At 42.9% G+C, this 16,744-nt stretch overlaps 1 protein-coding gene across 9 annotated transcripts in view; it reads left to right on the plus strand.

The window, feature by feature from the left end:
- ANKRD6 (ankyrin repeat domain 6) overlaps positions 1 to 16,744 on the plus strand; it is a 91,398-nt gene that overhangs the window by 41,080 nt on the left and 33,574 nt on the right. For 5 of the 9 annotated variants that reach the window (XM_051777784.1, XM_051777785.1, XM_051777786.1 and 2 more), the window contains 2 exons: positions 707 to 862; positions 12,743 to 12,999. In XM_051777784.1, the coding sequence (XP_051633744.1) occupies positions 12,880 to 12,999 (120 nt within the window). In that variant the 5' untranslated portion in view covers positions 707 to 862; positions 12,743 to 12,879. Of the gene's footprint in view, positions 1 to 706; positions 863 to 12,742; positions 13,106 to 16,744 lie in introns of those variants that run through there. The other 4 variants (XM_051777782.1, XM_051777783.1, XM_051777790.1 and 1 more) reach the window with 2 other exon arrangements.

Here is a 16,744-nt window from a genome sequence, read left to right on the forward strand (position 1 = left end):
TGAAACAGAAAGGTGTATTTGCAAGACAATGACATTGTCAGCAAAACAGTACCAAAAGGTCAATTCACAGACATAACTAGTATTTAGTTATCCAATGCCTTCATATATTACAGATGGCTTTTTGTACATAAACACATCTGCTGATCTGAATGCATTAGGAAAAAGGATAGGAAAATCAGCTAAATTATGTGGAGATTTTAATTAGTAGGAAAGAGGGATGGTAAGGTCTTCCAACAGCATTTTCTAATTGAAGTCACTGAACTGGCATTTCAGCAATCATTTCTGCTTCAGAGATCAAGAGAGATTATTTATCCTTAGCAGTTTTCAGCTCTCAAAAGTTCATGCAGGCCAAGTGACTTCCATCAATTCTGAACACTGTTGTGAACGTGTCCTGTTCCTGATTTTATTGATTAGTCACGTGATTTATGGGAAGATACCAAGGTCTCTGTCGCATTTTCCATGTTCTTACAAAGCAGTGAGAGGTGCACAATTTTATTTTCAGAGATCAGTTAGTGGGAATCAAACTAGAGAGCCGTGGTTGGAACTTGTTTTGTTTATAGTGGGAAGTGGGTGTGTAAACTTCAGGAGGAAATGTTTGGGTTTGCCCAGGTGTATGCAGACAGCTAAATGCTGCAGAAAGCACTGGTATTAAATTTCTGTATTTCTGCTTTGACGTTCCATTTATGATTTGTTTCTCCTCACCTAGGAGCAGTGTACCATACCGTGGTACAGAGACTCACCGTTGCTGTCAGCACTGGAAAAGACTGAAGCTGGAATCCCTGTTGTCCTTCACCAAAGGTTGCCTTGCAAGACAGACCTGTAAAATGTTCCTCAGAAAAAACTGAATGGTAGATCCTTAAGAGTGAGTGAAAAATAGATTACCTTTTAAAATTTTTTGTCTAAAGTGTATAAAAATGCAGATTTGCATGTAGAAATGCATTCCAGTTCCTGGGTAACTAGGGATTGTGAAGAGCTTGGAGTTTTACCTGTGGCACTGGGTTATGGTATTTACGTCACACTGCTGTGTCCTTTGTTGTATGTAATTCCTTGCCTCCTCCACCGTCCATGTACACCTTTGATGAACTGCATTTCTAAGGACCAGTGGCTCAAGGAGTGTCAAACATCCCATTGAAATGGGATTTCCCTAATCAAGAGGCTGGCTTCTAAGAAGGAAGGGAAAAGATCACCTGGGAGGGACCAGCTCCTGGGGCTGATATGAAGGTTGCATGGGAAAATACCTGGACAGCTATATCAGGAAGACAGATGTCCTGTTCTGTAAACCACATACACCTGCTCAAACAGGGGAGCCACGTAGGAATTGGAAGGGCAGTGCCCTGATTTGCCTTCTTCAGGAAACAGGTGGACAACAGCAGTTTCTAGTGGCAGAGGGAGACTGAGACCATCTTCAGGATGCTTGCTGTTTTCTCAGTTATTTTCAATTGTCTTTTACTTTTGAATAGTGAATGGCTGTGTTTAGAAATCCACTGCAAAGCACAATCTTAGTGGATTATTTGAATAAGGTATGTATTTGATGTCATATAATGTATTCCTACCCTGGTTGTGTATAGCATGTTGCAGTAGTACACTGTGCACCTGCTGGAATAAGGTTTGTGATGATGTTTTCAAGACAAAGTCAGAGACTGTCCCCCTAGGAAATCCCATCCTCTGGACAAGGAGAGGCTTTCCATGCACTAAAGTGTTTCATCATTTCTGGGAAATAAATTCTATCTCAGTGCTAGAGGATGAGCCAGTCTTTTGGGATCATCACCAGAAGCAGCTTAGGGCTTAGAAAATTAAACCTGAGAGTATGGTGTGATTTCTGAAGTCCATGCAGAAGACAAGTCATTACTGAGATATGCTGATACTTTCTGTATCAGTTGATTTTTGCATTTCTTTTCCGATCAACATGGTTTAATTCTAAATAAATCACAGTGATTTACCATGGACAGGAGATGTCATGGTGAAATCAGGCAGATAAAAGTCCTCTAGCAAATTGCAGAAGGTGGAGTGTTTCTCATGAATACCTTGTATAGGATTCAGTTAATCTAACTTTGGATGCTTACAGTGCATGTCCAAGATGATGATTAATAAGTTAAATAATTTTAGAGTGTTGTTTATCTGACAGTTGAAATGTACTTTAGGATGGCATGGACCATGTCTTTTGTTCACCATAAAGGGAGCCTAGATGAACAAGTTGGTGGTAGGTGTCTGCACTGCCCAGTGAACCTTTTTCTTTATGTGTGCTGTCACAGTGCTGTCCAGAGAGCCCTTGAGATTTGGAGAGTCTTGAAGATGTACATTCAGTCATAATGGTCAGAGCAGAGGCAGTGCCAATCACTTCTTGCGGTCAGTTTGTTTTTTAGTTTTGCTCTCATGAATCTGAGATTTGGCTTCAGTTGGCAGAGACTGTCTCGGGAGGAACATCATGTAACAGAATGGAAGTGATGAACTGTTACCATGAATGGTAGATCTATGGTAAAACTTGCATATGAACATGTGTCTTAAATATGTAGACTGTGCCACTGAAGATCTAAAATAAGAATTTATGAAAATACAACTGTGATTGACAGAGGAATCCCTGTTTTGGCTTTTGATTCTTTTGTGAAGTTGTTTCAAATTTCACTGAAGCTGGAGTGAAGCTGGAATCAACCTCATTGTTTCTTACATTTATTTGGAAAATCTGCATGTGTAGAAGAGATGCAGGGTGGAAGATATGAGAGTGATCCAAACATGCAGCACACAGAGCTAAGCATGGACTGGTCACGTGGGCGGTGGACATGGTCTGAATATTGAGTTTGGAGCTCTGTGCATGTGAAAAGAAGCAGATGACACCAAAGAAGCTAACGAGGAGAGAGTAGACAAGAATGTCAGTAGTGCTGAGGAAAAAGCATGAGCATGCTCCAGGTTGGTGGTGTACTGCTGGAGCGTGTTTGCACTAGGGATGCTGTCCTGCTGTTTGAGTCCCACTGGTGAAAATCTCTAGGTTTCCTAATCTCATTCCAAGAATAACCACTTAGATCACAAGTGTAATGAAGTAGTTTATTTGCTGTGCAAACTGTCCTATGAGTAGAACATACTCTGGTGTTTTACAGACTTTTTTGTTCTCTGAATGAAGAAGTAATTTCTTCTTGTTGTGTAAACCTTTACCCAATGAGCATGTGTCCAGTTTTAAACGTGTGGTTCATCTCAGTGGCTTCAGATGACTATAGCTTAATAAATTTTCCAGTGAAGGGCCGTGAAGGAACTGGAGTCAGGGCATCAGATTCATAGATTTGTAATGGCCCGTTACACTAATTATCAGTGAAGCAAAGCAAATATATTGGATCTATTCATAGATAATTAGAATGGCTTGGGTTGGAAGGGACCTTAAAGATCATGTAGTTTCAACATCCCCACCATGGGCAGGGATGTCACCCACTAGACCAGGTTGCTCAAAGCCCTATCCAACCTGGTCTTGAATCAGGGATGGGGCATCCACAACTTCTCTGGGCAACCTGTTCCAGTGCCTCACCCCCCTCTCAGTAAAGAATTTCTTCCTAACATCTAATCTTAATCTTCCCTGTTTCAGATTAAAACTGTTCCCCATTGTGCTGTCACTATCTGCCCCTGCAAAAAGTCACTCTCTCTCTTTTATATAAACCCCTAAGGCTTTTATAAGGTTTCTCTGGAGCTTTCTCTTCTCTAGGCAGAAGAACCTCAGCTCTCTCAAGCCTGTCTTCACAGGAGAAATGCTCGAGCCCTGTGATCATCTTTGTGGCCCTCCTCTGGACCCACTCTAACAGGTCCACATCTTTCTTGTGCTGAGGACCCCAGAGCTTTGCACAGTGCTTCAGATTGGTTCTCACAAGAGCAGAGTAGAGGGGGAAGATCACCTCCCTTGACTGGCTGGTCACTCACCCTTTTGGATGCAGCCCAGGATGCTGCAAACACACGCTGTTAACTCATGTCCAACTTTTCATCCACAAAAGCACCCAAGTCCTTCTCCTCAGGGCTCAATGAGTTCTTCTCCCAGTCTGGACTCATGCCTGGGATTGCCCCGACTCAGGTGCGGCACCTTGGACTTGGACTTGTCAAACCTCATTATGTTCTCTTGGGCCCACTTCTCAACATTACTTTGCTGCAACATGAATAACACAGTACTCACTGGTGTCAGTGTTTTACATGAAGGATTAATTGTGCAGTTAAGCTGTTGTTTTAAAATGTGTTTCGGTGGTAAAAGTCTTCTGTGTAATACTGAAATTCTGCTATTAGACAGACCTAGAGATTCAGGAGGTGGTAGTCATGGTATTTTTAAAAGATACTAAAAATTATCAACCCATTCAAGCTAGTGGCCAGCAATTTGAAACAGTAAACTTGGCCTTCTCCAGTGCAGCCCTCTCAGGTGTAGCAACTGAATGAGAAATCAAGAGGTCTGCAGAAAGTTTCTGAACTGATTCATGATCCTCTTTGAGGAAAATATATTTAGCCCATAGTGATTGGTTTTTTCCAACTTGCAAACAAATTTTTTAAGCAAACAGTCTTTGCTATCTTTGACCTAAACTCACGGATAGGATAGTATAACCCACACTTTTTCAGCAGACTTTGTAGTCACTAAGGCTAGGCTCTCTCCTTACTAAGATCTCCTCAGAGATGCTTGAAAGATGCTTCCCAGTATTTGGAGACCATTTTCAGGGCTCTTTCAAAGTCTGCTGAAGTCAGAAAGAGCCCTCTGGCAGATTCAGCAGGTTTGGGACCTTTCCTAAAGTAGTTCCCTATGTGAATCAGGTGCAGCTAGTTTTAGTCCATCAATACTATTTTTGTCTTGGGAGTTAAAGGCAGCTTCTCAAAAGCGGTGCTGGGGGATCAGCATGTGGGATTAGGAAATGGGACTTACTGTCCCAGCTGTGCTGACTAGTAGGGTGATCCTGTGCATCGGAATGTGACCAGCATGTTTGCTTCCCTGCTGCACGCAGTTTCTTTCACTTGCCCATTTTCCAGGGTGTGCCAGATCCCTGGATATTTGTGCTTTCTCTTGCAGTTGCAGTACCCTGTGATGGGATGTAACTGGAAAAATCATGTTCTCTTGATGGTAACAGTATGCACCGCAACAGAGGCACACACATCTCCATGGATTAGAGTGGACATACTCAGCATTTCCACCCATGTTGCTCTAAATACATCTCTCTCCCACCCTGGCGACTCCACCCCTAGGATTTCATCCGCTGACTTTCAGCTTGAGCCTCATTAAGCTTTTAATCAACACACGGCCTGCCAGACTCTTGCTGTCAGGCCAGATGCCTAGCAGTATTGAGGAATATTGTGCTAATACCCTAACATCTCGAGTACTTGTGTCGTGTCTGTGATTCGGTGCTGCACTGGGTGGCAGTGGTCCAGCTACCTTGCTGCATGTCCAAGTGCTCTCCCAAGACATCAGCTGTGATGGTACAGGAGGGACTGTGTCATCGCTGCTGGCAGCTCCCAAGTCGTGCTTTTCTTGAAGAGGAAGAACATCTTCAATGCTCTTTTGCCAGCTGGAAAACATTTCAAAAGCTGGTAAATGTGTTTTCTTCCCTGCTTTGTCAGCCAGAGCATTTCCAGATCACTGCCTGGTTGCACATCTTTAATAATGTTTATAAAAGATAGGATCTAGCTCAAATAGAAGTTTTTACCTCGGTGCTGGTTGGCATTAGATTATCATAGTGGTGGTTTTGGCCTTGGAAAAAATCTATAAATGTAGGAATTATTGTTTTTATTAAATTTTCTAGTGTGTCTTTTGCACTATTAACCTGAATTACTATTACGTGCTGACTGGGAGATGGTGGGGTTGCTTGTGCTAGCAGGGAAGAGGGTTCAGCTCATACATGAGGAGGAGGAGACCTCTGCACCACCACTCTGACATGGGAGCAGTGGGGTCCCCAAACTGAATGACAGATTCTGTCTGTGCTCTAGGTAATTTGAACCCTGGAAGTGAAGGACATACCTTGGGAAAGGAGGGAAGAGCAGTGGAGAAAGAAAGGGAGTTGGTTGTGGAAAGGATTATGGCACTTCCTGCTCCCAGTGAGGAGCAGGTGGCTCCTGCGCAGAAGATGATGGTGAAGGAACACTTCTCCGGTCCAGAAACCCTACTGTGTGCGAGCATAACATAAACCCCCACTCTCCCATGAGCACAGCCCGTGTGTCTGCTTTGTTCCCAAGGTTGGGCTCCAGCACTACTGTTTAACAGCAGTCAGCTGGAAAGATCTCCTAACTGGTTTTATGCAAATGGAGTGAGATATCTCATGCATGTGCCTGTTTGCACACAGGCACCATCCCTGTCAGACAATAGATATTGTTTTGTCATGTAAATAGCGCTCAACTAACAGGGTTTGCTGAGAGTTGAGCTCACTTACACTGAATGGTTTTGACATGTGTGTGTATGCAGGTGTTGAAAGAGAGGGCAGGGAGAGTAACAAAGCTGTGAAACTTCAATGAGATAAACCAAATAACCCCCCCCAAATCATGTTATATGGAAAGTGGTAAGTATATAACCTGTGTGTTGGATAAAGGTGGTCAGGGCTACACAGCAAAGAGATAAGTATGAGGGGAAGAAAAACAGTTTTCTTTGTACAAGATTAGTGACATCTAACCAAAGACTTGAAACTGCCTCTGATCGTCATCGTTGGTCTCCACGTGTCTGTGCCTCTTTCCAGGAGCATTCTGCTTGGCAGGTGCAACTCTGGAGGTTGGTTTTGGTGATAACAAGACATCTTTGAAGAGCTGCAAGGCAGCTGAGGATTTACATTCAGTGAAGCCAACAGTGGAGATCAGGGGACGGAGCTGCAGTCGACAAAGCAGTTGGGGAGGCTGCGGTCACTGTCTCCCCGTGTTTGTTGCCAAGTGGGGTTGGCTGTTGGTCCGTCTGCAGGCGGCCACCTGCAGTGGAGCAGTGACATCAATCAGTCTGGTCTGGTTGTGTTGGGAAGCGTGATGAGCAACTGTTATGCAGATGCTCCCTGGGAGGCTACTAAATAGTCATTGTTGAAGTAATTAATAGCAACAAGTGAAAAAAAAAAAAGCCCAGAAAATGTTTTCAGATGTCCCAGACAGTGGTGATACTTAGGGCGATGAATCATGCAACTGTCCATATGAAAACTGAATAATTTTACTTGCCACAATAAAATATGTAATGAAAACAACAAAAAAAAAAGAACAGAGACCAACATATAATCTACCAAATGTCTGTGGTGTCCATTTCAAAATGTTGATTGGTATAAAACCTAAGTCCAAAAATAGTATTGATGGTGTTGTAAAGAAAAGTACAATCAAAAGCATATTGTTCTTGACCTGGTGGGGGGCTTTGCTGTTTTCCAGATATAGCTGATGATGATGTGGTTTTCACAATGACACCTTTGACTGGTTTTTAACTGTCTTTTGGGGCAGGAAGGGGTGAGAGGCAGTGTCCTCTCTTTAGCAAAATACATAGATCTTTTTCCTTAGTAGTTTATGCTAGATCCGTGGTGGAACTAGAGAAAAAATCACTGAAAGGGAAGCAATGCTGCAGGTCTTGGACAAACCCTCTTAAAATCAGTTCAGAGAAATGGCAGACATATCAGCATCCTGCAGTAAATGATAAATGAGTTCCAGGAAGCTCACTCTTTCTAATGCAATAATCCACCTGCTGAAAAATGCTGCTATTCTAAAGTGAACACAATCTTTGTGTTTACGTCATATTTTATATATGATAAACTGCTTTGCAAAGAGAAAGAAAAAGAGTATTTCATAGATTTTATTATACTATTATGTACTAATAAAAAAAGAAACCCATTTTTCTCTGAGAGCTGAGCAAAGAACAGATGGGCAGTATTTAGACACTGGAAGTTTTCTTAGAAAGACTATTTTGTTATTATAAAATAGTAACTATTATGTACCCTCCCATAACAGAATGGTCTGTCTCCATATCTTAATACTGGGCTATTCTAAAAGAATTTATTTTATTCTATTGTTTATGTTGCATAAAATGAAGCTACCAGGTGCTGGGAGTTTTTCTTGGACTACATGTTCCCCAGGGAAGTGGTCACAGCACCAAGCCTGCCAGAATTCAAGAAGCATTTGGATAATATTCTGAGATACATTGTGTGATTTTTGTGACTGTCCTTTGAAGGGACAGGAGTTGGACTCAATGATCCTTGTGGATCCCTTCCAACTCAGGATATTCTATTATTTTATGATTCTATGAATCTATTCTGTGCAATTTCTGGTGATAAACTAGAAAAGAGAATTTGGGGTCCCTTGCGGAAAACTGCAATCCCTTTTTCTTCTTTTTTCCTCTTTCATCTTGTACCTTGGTACACACAGAAACTTTTTGTTAGCTATGTAAGCATTCTTTTATTCAAATACTAATTTAACATAGTGATTGTACTGAGAGTGACCTGTGCTCTGGCATTGCATCTTTTCCATTTAGCGCAGGGGACTTCATAAAATTGATTAGCTCATAGCTCTTAAATCTTTCATAATTTTGGCTTTTTTTCTCTTCCCTCAGAAAGGAAGCTGATGTTTTTAACTGTTTCCATGAATTTAGGAGAGTCTATCGCCTAGCCTTTCAGTATCTGTGATGTGTGATGTGTCCTGGACTGTCCTTTGACTTTCGAAAATCATTATTCCTGTGCTTTTTTTGTTACTGACGTGTAGGTGATACAGCCACTGAAGCAGCCTGGCAGCAGTTTGGAGGGGAGGGAGCTGGGGAGGGGGAAGGTGTGTAGAGTGTTTTTTGCCCTCTCTGCCAGTTGCATGGGAGAAGAGGGAGCTGCGAGCTTTAAAACCCTGCCACCAAGCAGCCAGCTGCCCACTCGCACCGTGCTGTGCCATCCCAGACAAACATCTCCTAGAGCATCTGTAGGGCAGTGTGACTCACTGAGCCAAGGGCATAATCCGTGGGGATGCAGCTGGACCTCAGCGCCGGGGGACAGTGTCTCACTGCTGCCGATCAGGAATACTAATCCACATTCAACCTGTCCTTTTCCACACTCCACTGATGGGGTGAACTCATAATCCTCGGGGGTGAGCAGGTTATCCTTGGAAGGGATTGCCCTGCAGTGGAGCAACTGAACCTGTGGGCATCACATCTGGCCAGTTTCCCTGGAGAGGCTCGGGGAAGTAGGTATTGCTTTCCCAGCCTGCCCCAGGTAAGTAATTTGATCTTAAACAAAGAAGCATAGAGATGGCTGTTTTTTATTTAAAAATGCATTAAATATTTTTAAAATAATTTTTGTTGTTGTTTTGAAGGCAGAAGGTTTGAATATTCCCATGCTTTGTGCCTCCCCTGAGCTTCTGGATCTGGGGGGTGATAATGAGGGATTTAATTCTGGGCAGCAGGTGCTGGCAGCAGGGATGTGATGCAGTGCCTGTAATCATGTTGTCAGGTTAATTTTGCACCGTCTGGGTGTGAAAGGAGCAGTCGGGCTTCTAACTGTAGTCCTTGGGCATCTGGTACCTTCTTCCTGCTGCAGACGTTTTCAAGGAAAGACACTGTGTGTCTGAGGCTTGTAGAGAGTTAAAGCTGGTGGGGAGCAATGCCACTGCCAGTGTAGCCACTGTGCCAGGGAAGGGTCCCTTGAGAGAGGAATAAGAAGGTTGTTCCCACTCGCACTGGTCACCCATCTTTTCTTACCAGCTCAGGAGAAAAGGAAAGTTGGTCTTTCAGTTGTCTGGGCTTCCTATCCTAATCAGATGCACTGTTCTGAATTGCAAATAATCCCAGCGGAGGAGATGTAAAGCAGATGTCGTAGGGAATGAGACCTGTTGTGAGAGCAGGAGCCAGGCTTGTGCAGTGACTGCCCTCTGGAAACGGGAACTGACAACTGCTGGAAACTTGGACAAAGTGGGAGATATCTGTAAAAGACTGATACCTGAGTCAACACCTTGCTATGCTTTTTACGTATGATGCAAGTGGGGGAGAAGGCAAGAAGATAAACTACGTGATAACAGCAATGCTGTCACAGTTCGTAATTCCAGCATGGCAGGGCATGGTAGGCTGAGGAGGCTCGTGATCTCCAGGGGGGATTGTGCTGCAGTAATGGGAAGACAGCGAGAGAAAGGGAGCACAGTCAAACTAGGGAGTACAATTTCCAGCATTTACTTTGCATAGGTATGTACCTGTTATCCAGGCTTTTCCCTGGCAGCCCTAACTGTCCACTGTTGTGTGTCAGTTCAGGTATTAGTGTGTGTTTCTAGTGGTGTGGCTAAGATGTGATGAACATCCACGGTTCTGCAGACTTGCTCAGAAATGTCAGTGTGTCAGGAAAATGTTTCCATTGACATTTTTGCAGTGAATATGGAAATCTCTCAGTGACAATGATGTTCCTGCTTTTCTTTTTTTTTTTTTTAATTTAAAGGGCAAGAAAACCAAGCAGAATCTGACCACAGGTGTTTTAAGATGCACAGAGCTGTCATTGTATTGTGCATGACTCCATCCAAAGTGTAGGCAGCCAGCTTATGGGTAAAGTTGGGGACAAACGATGGTACAGTTCACTTGGAAACCACCACTGCACAAGCAGGGGCTGGCACAGAAACACACCATCCCACTGCCTTAAAAACTCATGGAGAAAGATCCTTGTTGGAAGGCGTGCCCTGCACTGTGTGCCAGTCATGGACAGGAGGAGTGGGGTGTGCTCCTGGGTTATGGAGGTGCAGCTTTGGATGTGATGGGAGGGTCAGGGATATGTTGGAAGCAGGGGGGCCAGGATCATGTGGTGAGGGACACAGAGGAAGGGCGAGTGTTCATCTTGCTTCGGTAGCACAAGTTGCTGGAAATTAAATACTTAAGGAGGTGAGATTGAAACTTGTGTTGTTTTTCACAGATCAAATTAAGTGTAGGCCATCTGTATTTCTTGGCTTTTTTACATGGTTTGTACTATACAGTGCATAGCAGTGTGCCAGAGGAGCAGGGTATGATGTGTACAGTGCTAGTGAAGCACACAAGGGGTTTTTCTTCTGTCTTCCATATTTTCCATGTTCCCAGGGTGTCCAAACTGTGTCCATCACGTTGAGAGTGTGGGTAAGACCAGTCCAGTGACATAGCACAGCACTGTTCCTGTGTTGTCCCATGTTACACTGCCTTTGAGACCCAGAAGGTTTTTGTCTGGTTTCTCTGAAGAAATGTGTAGCTATTTTCGTGTTGCTTCAAACATGTTTGCACTTAGAAAGCAAGAGAAAGGTGAGGAAAAACTAACCTGAATCTTCTGCCTGGAAATAGTATTGCCTAATGCTTATACTTAGAAATCAAGAGTCAGTTATGTGGAGTTATTTCCTGGCTTTTACATAACTTGCTGTTAACCTCAGAGAAACCGGTTTCACAATACCCTGTTAAGCATTTAGTTAAACAGGGCTACAGCATCTTCTTGTTGCGGAGGTGTACTGGTGAATACAAGCTTGTAACATTGGAGCCATGTTCATTGAAGGGTCTTGTCCTCAGTATTTAGGAGACGGGGAGTTCATGTGACACAACCAGCCATGCATTTTCTCCTTATTGCTGGGAGTGTCTTCCTGGTGTGAGGCTGGAAATAAAATCTTTCTGCTGTTCTGGTGAGGATATCTCTGCTGAAGCTGTTAGCAAAACTGTCAGTACTCTGAGTGGTGGGATTATGATGGGGAGGGCCTTGTACTATCAGCTAAACTGAGAAAAACAAATCAGTTTAGGGGGGAGCAAAGCCATTAAGCAGTAATAGCTTTTAGTTATTGCTGTTTGGAGATGGATTCAAAGGTATAACATAAGGGTGAAAGACATTGTATTCCACTATCAATCTCCAAGATCATCTAGTCCTGCACCTATTATTCTTAGACTATGTGGAGTATATCGTGCTAGTAGCTGTTAAGGAGCAGTACAGTGATATTTCAAGAGATAGAGAAAGACAAATCATCTGTATACACACTGGTTATCTTGAGTGTGTTTTTCCTGTACTGAAACAATTACATACCAAAGTGGCAAAAGCACAAATAAAGCTGATATCTTCCTCAGATGGGCACGCTCTGGATCCTATGTGTCAAAGCGTTCTGTGGATACGTTTTCTGGAATTATATCAGAAATCTCTTTTCAGCTCTGATGGCTCATTGAATGGGTCAGTGTAGCCCAGGCAGACGAACGTACTGTTTGCATGATGAGTTCTAAATCTGAATTGTTTCTGTGGTCAGTGGGGCATGATGTCAGCACTGTGGGGGGAACATAGTTTCTCACTGACAGCAAAGATGATTGTTTTCCAGTTGCAGGTTGTGATCCCTCCCTAGGGTGTCCTTGGGATGGTTCAGGGGAGGCTATGAAGCATTTTATACTCGTGAGGGAATAGTCAGCTGCCTTTAATTGCTGACTGCACTCTGTCCTTCTAGGACAGAGGTTTGTGTATTTATATCAGCAACCAGTAACTATAACCTATTCTTGTTCCCTTGGCCAACAGTAGTTAACCCATCCTTGGCTAATTAAAGTCTGGGAAACTTGGGGGGAAGGAGAGGATGAAAGGGGGCCACACAAATGCAGTTTAGCCCAAAAGACAGTTAAGCTCTCAGAAAGTTTAAGGATTTTTGTCCCAACCAAGGGAAACGAGGGCACATTCAAAATGTGCTACTGTCTACACCCCTCTGCATTGTAACAGAAGTGCAATGTGTTCAGTGGGTTCCAAGGGGTTTTTGTGACCCCCTCCCAAACCAGTGCAAAGACAAACACTCAGGGAGGAGTTGCTGCAGCACTTCTGTTTCTGAAAGCTTGCTGACAGCAGTGTTGTTTTCTGATCCATAGGTCCAGAGGATGGCATAGCAATAACGTCACTGTCCAGGGAGCTGGAGTCCTTCCTCGCCTGTTTGCATGCTGCTTGAACTGATCCCAAGCCTTTGTTTTTGGACTGAAGAAACCTGAAAACCTTTCTCTCCTAATTCATGAGCCAGCAGGATGTGGTCGCCGTGCTTTCAGAACGCCTGCTTGTAGCCGCCTACAAAGGCCAAGTGGAGAATGTGGTGCAGCTTATCAACAGGGGTGCCAAGGTAGCGGTTACCAAGGTAACAAGAGAAAAACGCTTTGCGAAAGCCCTGGGAACTAATGTAACTCCTAGACCATTGTCTGTGAAAATGCCTTCCTAGCTTTACCAATCTGAATGTGACTGAGGTTAGTGTTCGGATTTCCTTAAAGTTTATACTTAATAGCTCACGTAAATTTGCAGTATAGTGCATGTCTTGTTTTTATACACTTCCCAGCGGACGCAGCTGTGATGAACACTGAGTCCTCAGAAACACAGTGTGTTGATGGACGGGCAGCGACATTTTTCAAAGCATGCATTGGCTTTTGAGCGCTGTGTGATCTGATGAATGGAGCGATTCATCACTGTCAAGGGAAGGCAGTTCAGAGCACCCATCTCTCTGGGTGAGGGGATGGGGAAAAGCCACCTCTGTGGTAGGGTAGGGTACGCAGAGAGTATTTCTTTTCGCTGAAGTCTCTTGGTAAAGCAGTCTCACTTATACCCAACATTCTCATTGATTCGTTCTGTGTAGTCCCTTAGTTCCAGACTTGGGGGTTGCAAACTGTGTTCCCCATACCTTCGAGATAAGGCCAGCATCAAAGGATTTCTGCTTAGATATTAAGAGAGTTCAAAATGTTATTCACTTATTCCTAACTCTCAACATGTTATAAATAATACTAGCATATAAAAAATTAGTCAGATCTGGCTGTTGCAGAGAAGGTTTGATCAGCAAAAAACCTGTTTTGATGAACTGTTGTTCTCCATAGTATCTATTTTTTTTGCGTTTCCATATTGGTTTTGAACCTTATATATGTATGGGAGCTAATATTTACAGATAGAAAGCAAATGTGAGTACACTTGATAAAAAGAGGAAAAGACAGATTACTTATCTGTCAGTGACAGTTGTTTTCAGTCCCTTTGCAGTATTTGAATTGTAGATAATATTTATTTTGAAAGCTGGAGTGATCCAAGGACAACCTGTGTTTGTGAGTTTTGTTTGCCAAAATAAGTGGCCTCTTGTTGCTAGATACAAAGCACAGATGTAATAAACATGAATAGTCCCATAAAGATGCCTGTTTGGCTCTGTAGTCCAAGCAGCTCTGCAGCTGATATACAGCTATTAAAGGTAGTCAGTAATAGACCAGGAAATACTGACTTACAGATGCCTGACTGGTAGCTCAGGGTTTTGTGGTTGCATGTTTTCTTTTGTTTGATTTTTTTAAGATCATGAGCTTTGGAGACTACTGAGGAACCTACCTGAAAATACACAAATGTTAGAAAGGATACTGTACTTTGTATAAATGTGTGCATTAATGTAATTTCAAATTTAGTTTCCACACTGTTTGAGCATAAAATGTGATATCCCTTGGTTTCCAGAATAATTATGCCACTGATTTAACTGCTTTATGGAACTAGTTGCCCTAATCCACAATTCAAATGCAAAATTGACAGTTTCTCATTTTTAAGGTTGATTATTGCACTACTATCAATGCCTTCTGTTAATTACAGTAACAAACACATCGTGTAGATCTGACTTTGAAACACAAAATCAGCTTAATTTGATATAATGCAGATTTACCAGAGTTGATAAGTTTTTCTTTCCTGTATGACACAGAGTGGCTTGCTTGCTTTGTTGTTCAACCCTTGTATGGAAAATCAAAGCAGAGCTTATTTGGCAGCAGAACTGCACCCAGGTGCAGAGTTCATGTTTCTGTTGGACAGCTGTGAACTCTGAGGCCATTCCTGTAGCTGATCTGGTACTGCAGAATTGTAGCTATTCTTTCCTGAAAGTTGTGGGTTATCCCCATGGAGTCCAGGGAGGGAAGATGACAAAAACTGTCCCTCTTGCCATTCTGGGTGCATCCCAGCACACCACCAGACAGTACAGATGAGGTACTCGGGTAACCTGGTGACAAACCCTGCTCAGAAGAGATGAAGTCAGATCAGCAAGGCTGTGGAGGAGTGCACAGAGGAGTGGAAACACTGTCAGAGAAGCAACCAAGGCTACATGCATGGGGTATTTTGGAGGTGCACACACACTTATTCCTCCCATGCTGTGAGCCAGATAGAGGTGAGTGCAATGTGAACCAAGAGGCGTGAGACCAAGCTGCTGCCCTCAACAAAGCCCATCAGTTCAGGCTCTGTAGTGTCCTGTCCAGGTCTACACAGCGTCCAGTTTGCATCTGGCTCTCATTCAGCCAGCTGTATAGAGAGAGCATATGCATATTTGCTTATGAAAGGCTGTCTAAACATACCCTGGGAAGAGCTTGGCTTGCTAATCTGATGGCACACAAAGGCTGGAAGGAGAAAGAGATGTGTAAAGTTAAGGACAAGGTTGTCACAAGAGCAAGGATGTATAAATTAGTCTCAAGTATATTTAAACTGGAAATTTAAAGGGATTTTTTAGCCATTACAGCAACACGTTCTTGTGCAGTCTTTCAATAAGCAGAAAAAGTGCAAAATAAGAACTACTTTCGGGATAGGAGTTGTTAATTTTAGAATGGAAATTAGATGGCAGGCTTGTTGTAGCACACTGATCTAGACAAAGCTTTCAGATGAACTGAAATTTAGAACTGATAAAACTCATTGCACAGTGGAGCATAGAAATAAATTTATTCATGTGCATGCCTTAGTTCTCTTTTACCTGTATTTCTTCTGCTTTTATTCAGTTTTCAGTTTGTTCTGTCAAATTAATTTTAAATTATAGGGATTTGCATTAAAAAATCCCTGGATCTGGTACTGGTCAACCAAAATTCCTGCTGGATTCTGTGAGTTTTATTGGAGGAAGACATGAGGAGACAAAGCTCTTTGGAGGGAGAGAAAAAGTTCCCATATCACTGTAGACTTTAAATGTATTTCAGATATGCATCTGTAAGCACAGACCAATTCTTATGAATAACACTGTGCAGAGCCGCAGCTTGAAGTGATTAGGATCTAGAGCTAAATGCTAGAGAGTTCTTTATTCAAAATGGATTAATTGAGCATAGCTTAAGGAAAATGAAGGATATTTTCTGTAACAAATCAAGTACTAGTAAATGCCAGATAGCTGGCTTGTCCAATTCTATTTTTGTTGTATATGGAAGGTCATGTGATATAGTTAATTGTTGTTTCAGAAAACAACAATTCAACTGTGAAATAGTATTTCATTTTTGTCACCACTAAGTAGATGATTTCAGACAAAGAAGAATATGAAAGAAACAACTGGAGAATCCAGTTGTGTGTCCAGGTGCTCACTAGTGTTTCCTCGGGAATGCACTTGTTTCATTTTGCCAGCATTACTAGCAAGGCATCTGTGCAGGTGAAGTCAATATGGAAAGGTGCACCTCCTCTGACTCCAGCAAGGGACACTTGGGCTCGTTCCAGATTTGGGGCCTTTTAAAATATGTAAAGAAGAGCTGATGGGCACTAGGTCACTCTGCTGCTACTGACCCTCGCCAGAGTGGATGAGGGGTGGTGGCACTGCAGTGCACATGCACTGAGTGCTTGTCCTGGTGCTGGGATGTGGGGCTGTGGCCAAGAGAAGGTGTGGTGCTCAGCAGAGGCTTCATGGCTCTGCTCTTTTCTAAGGGCACCTGCTCCGTCAGGTGCTCTGTTGCCACTCTGCCCCATATGACAAAGAGGTAATTTCCATTTTTACGCCTTTTCATGTGACGTTCTTCAAATGTATAGCTGTTTTCTTTATGAAAAAGGCAAAAAAATCCCCTGAACAACCGATCATACATATTGGCTAATGCAACAAGCAGGTTCCCTTATCAAGTACTTTGGTGAATAAACTGCAAAAACTGGAA

Source organism: Manacus candei, unplaced genomic scaffold (genome assembly GCF_025592945.1).
Source record: "Manacus candei isolate 608988 ecotype Guabito, Panama unplaced genomic scaffold, ASM2559294v1 h1tg000011l, whole genome shotgun sequence".
Lineage (NCBI taxonomy): Eukaryota > Metazoa > Chordata > Aves > Passeriformes > Pipridae > Manacus > Manacus candei.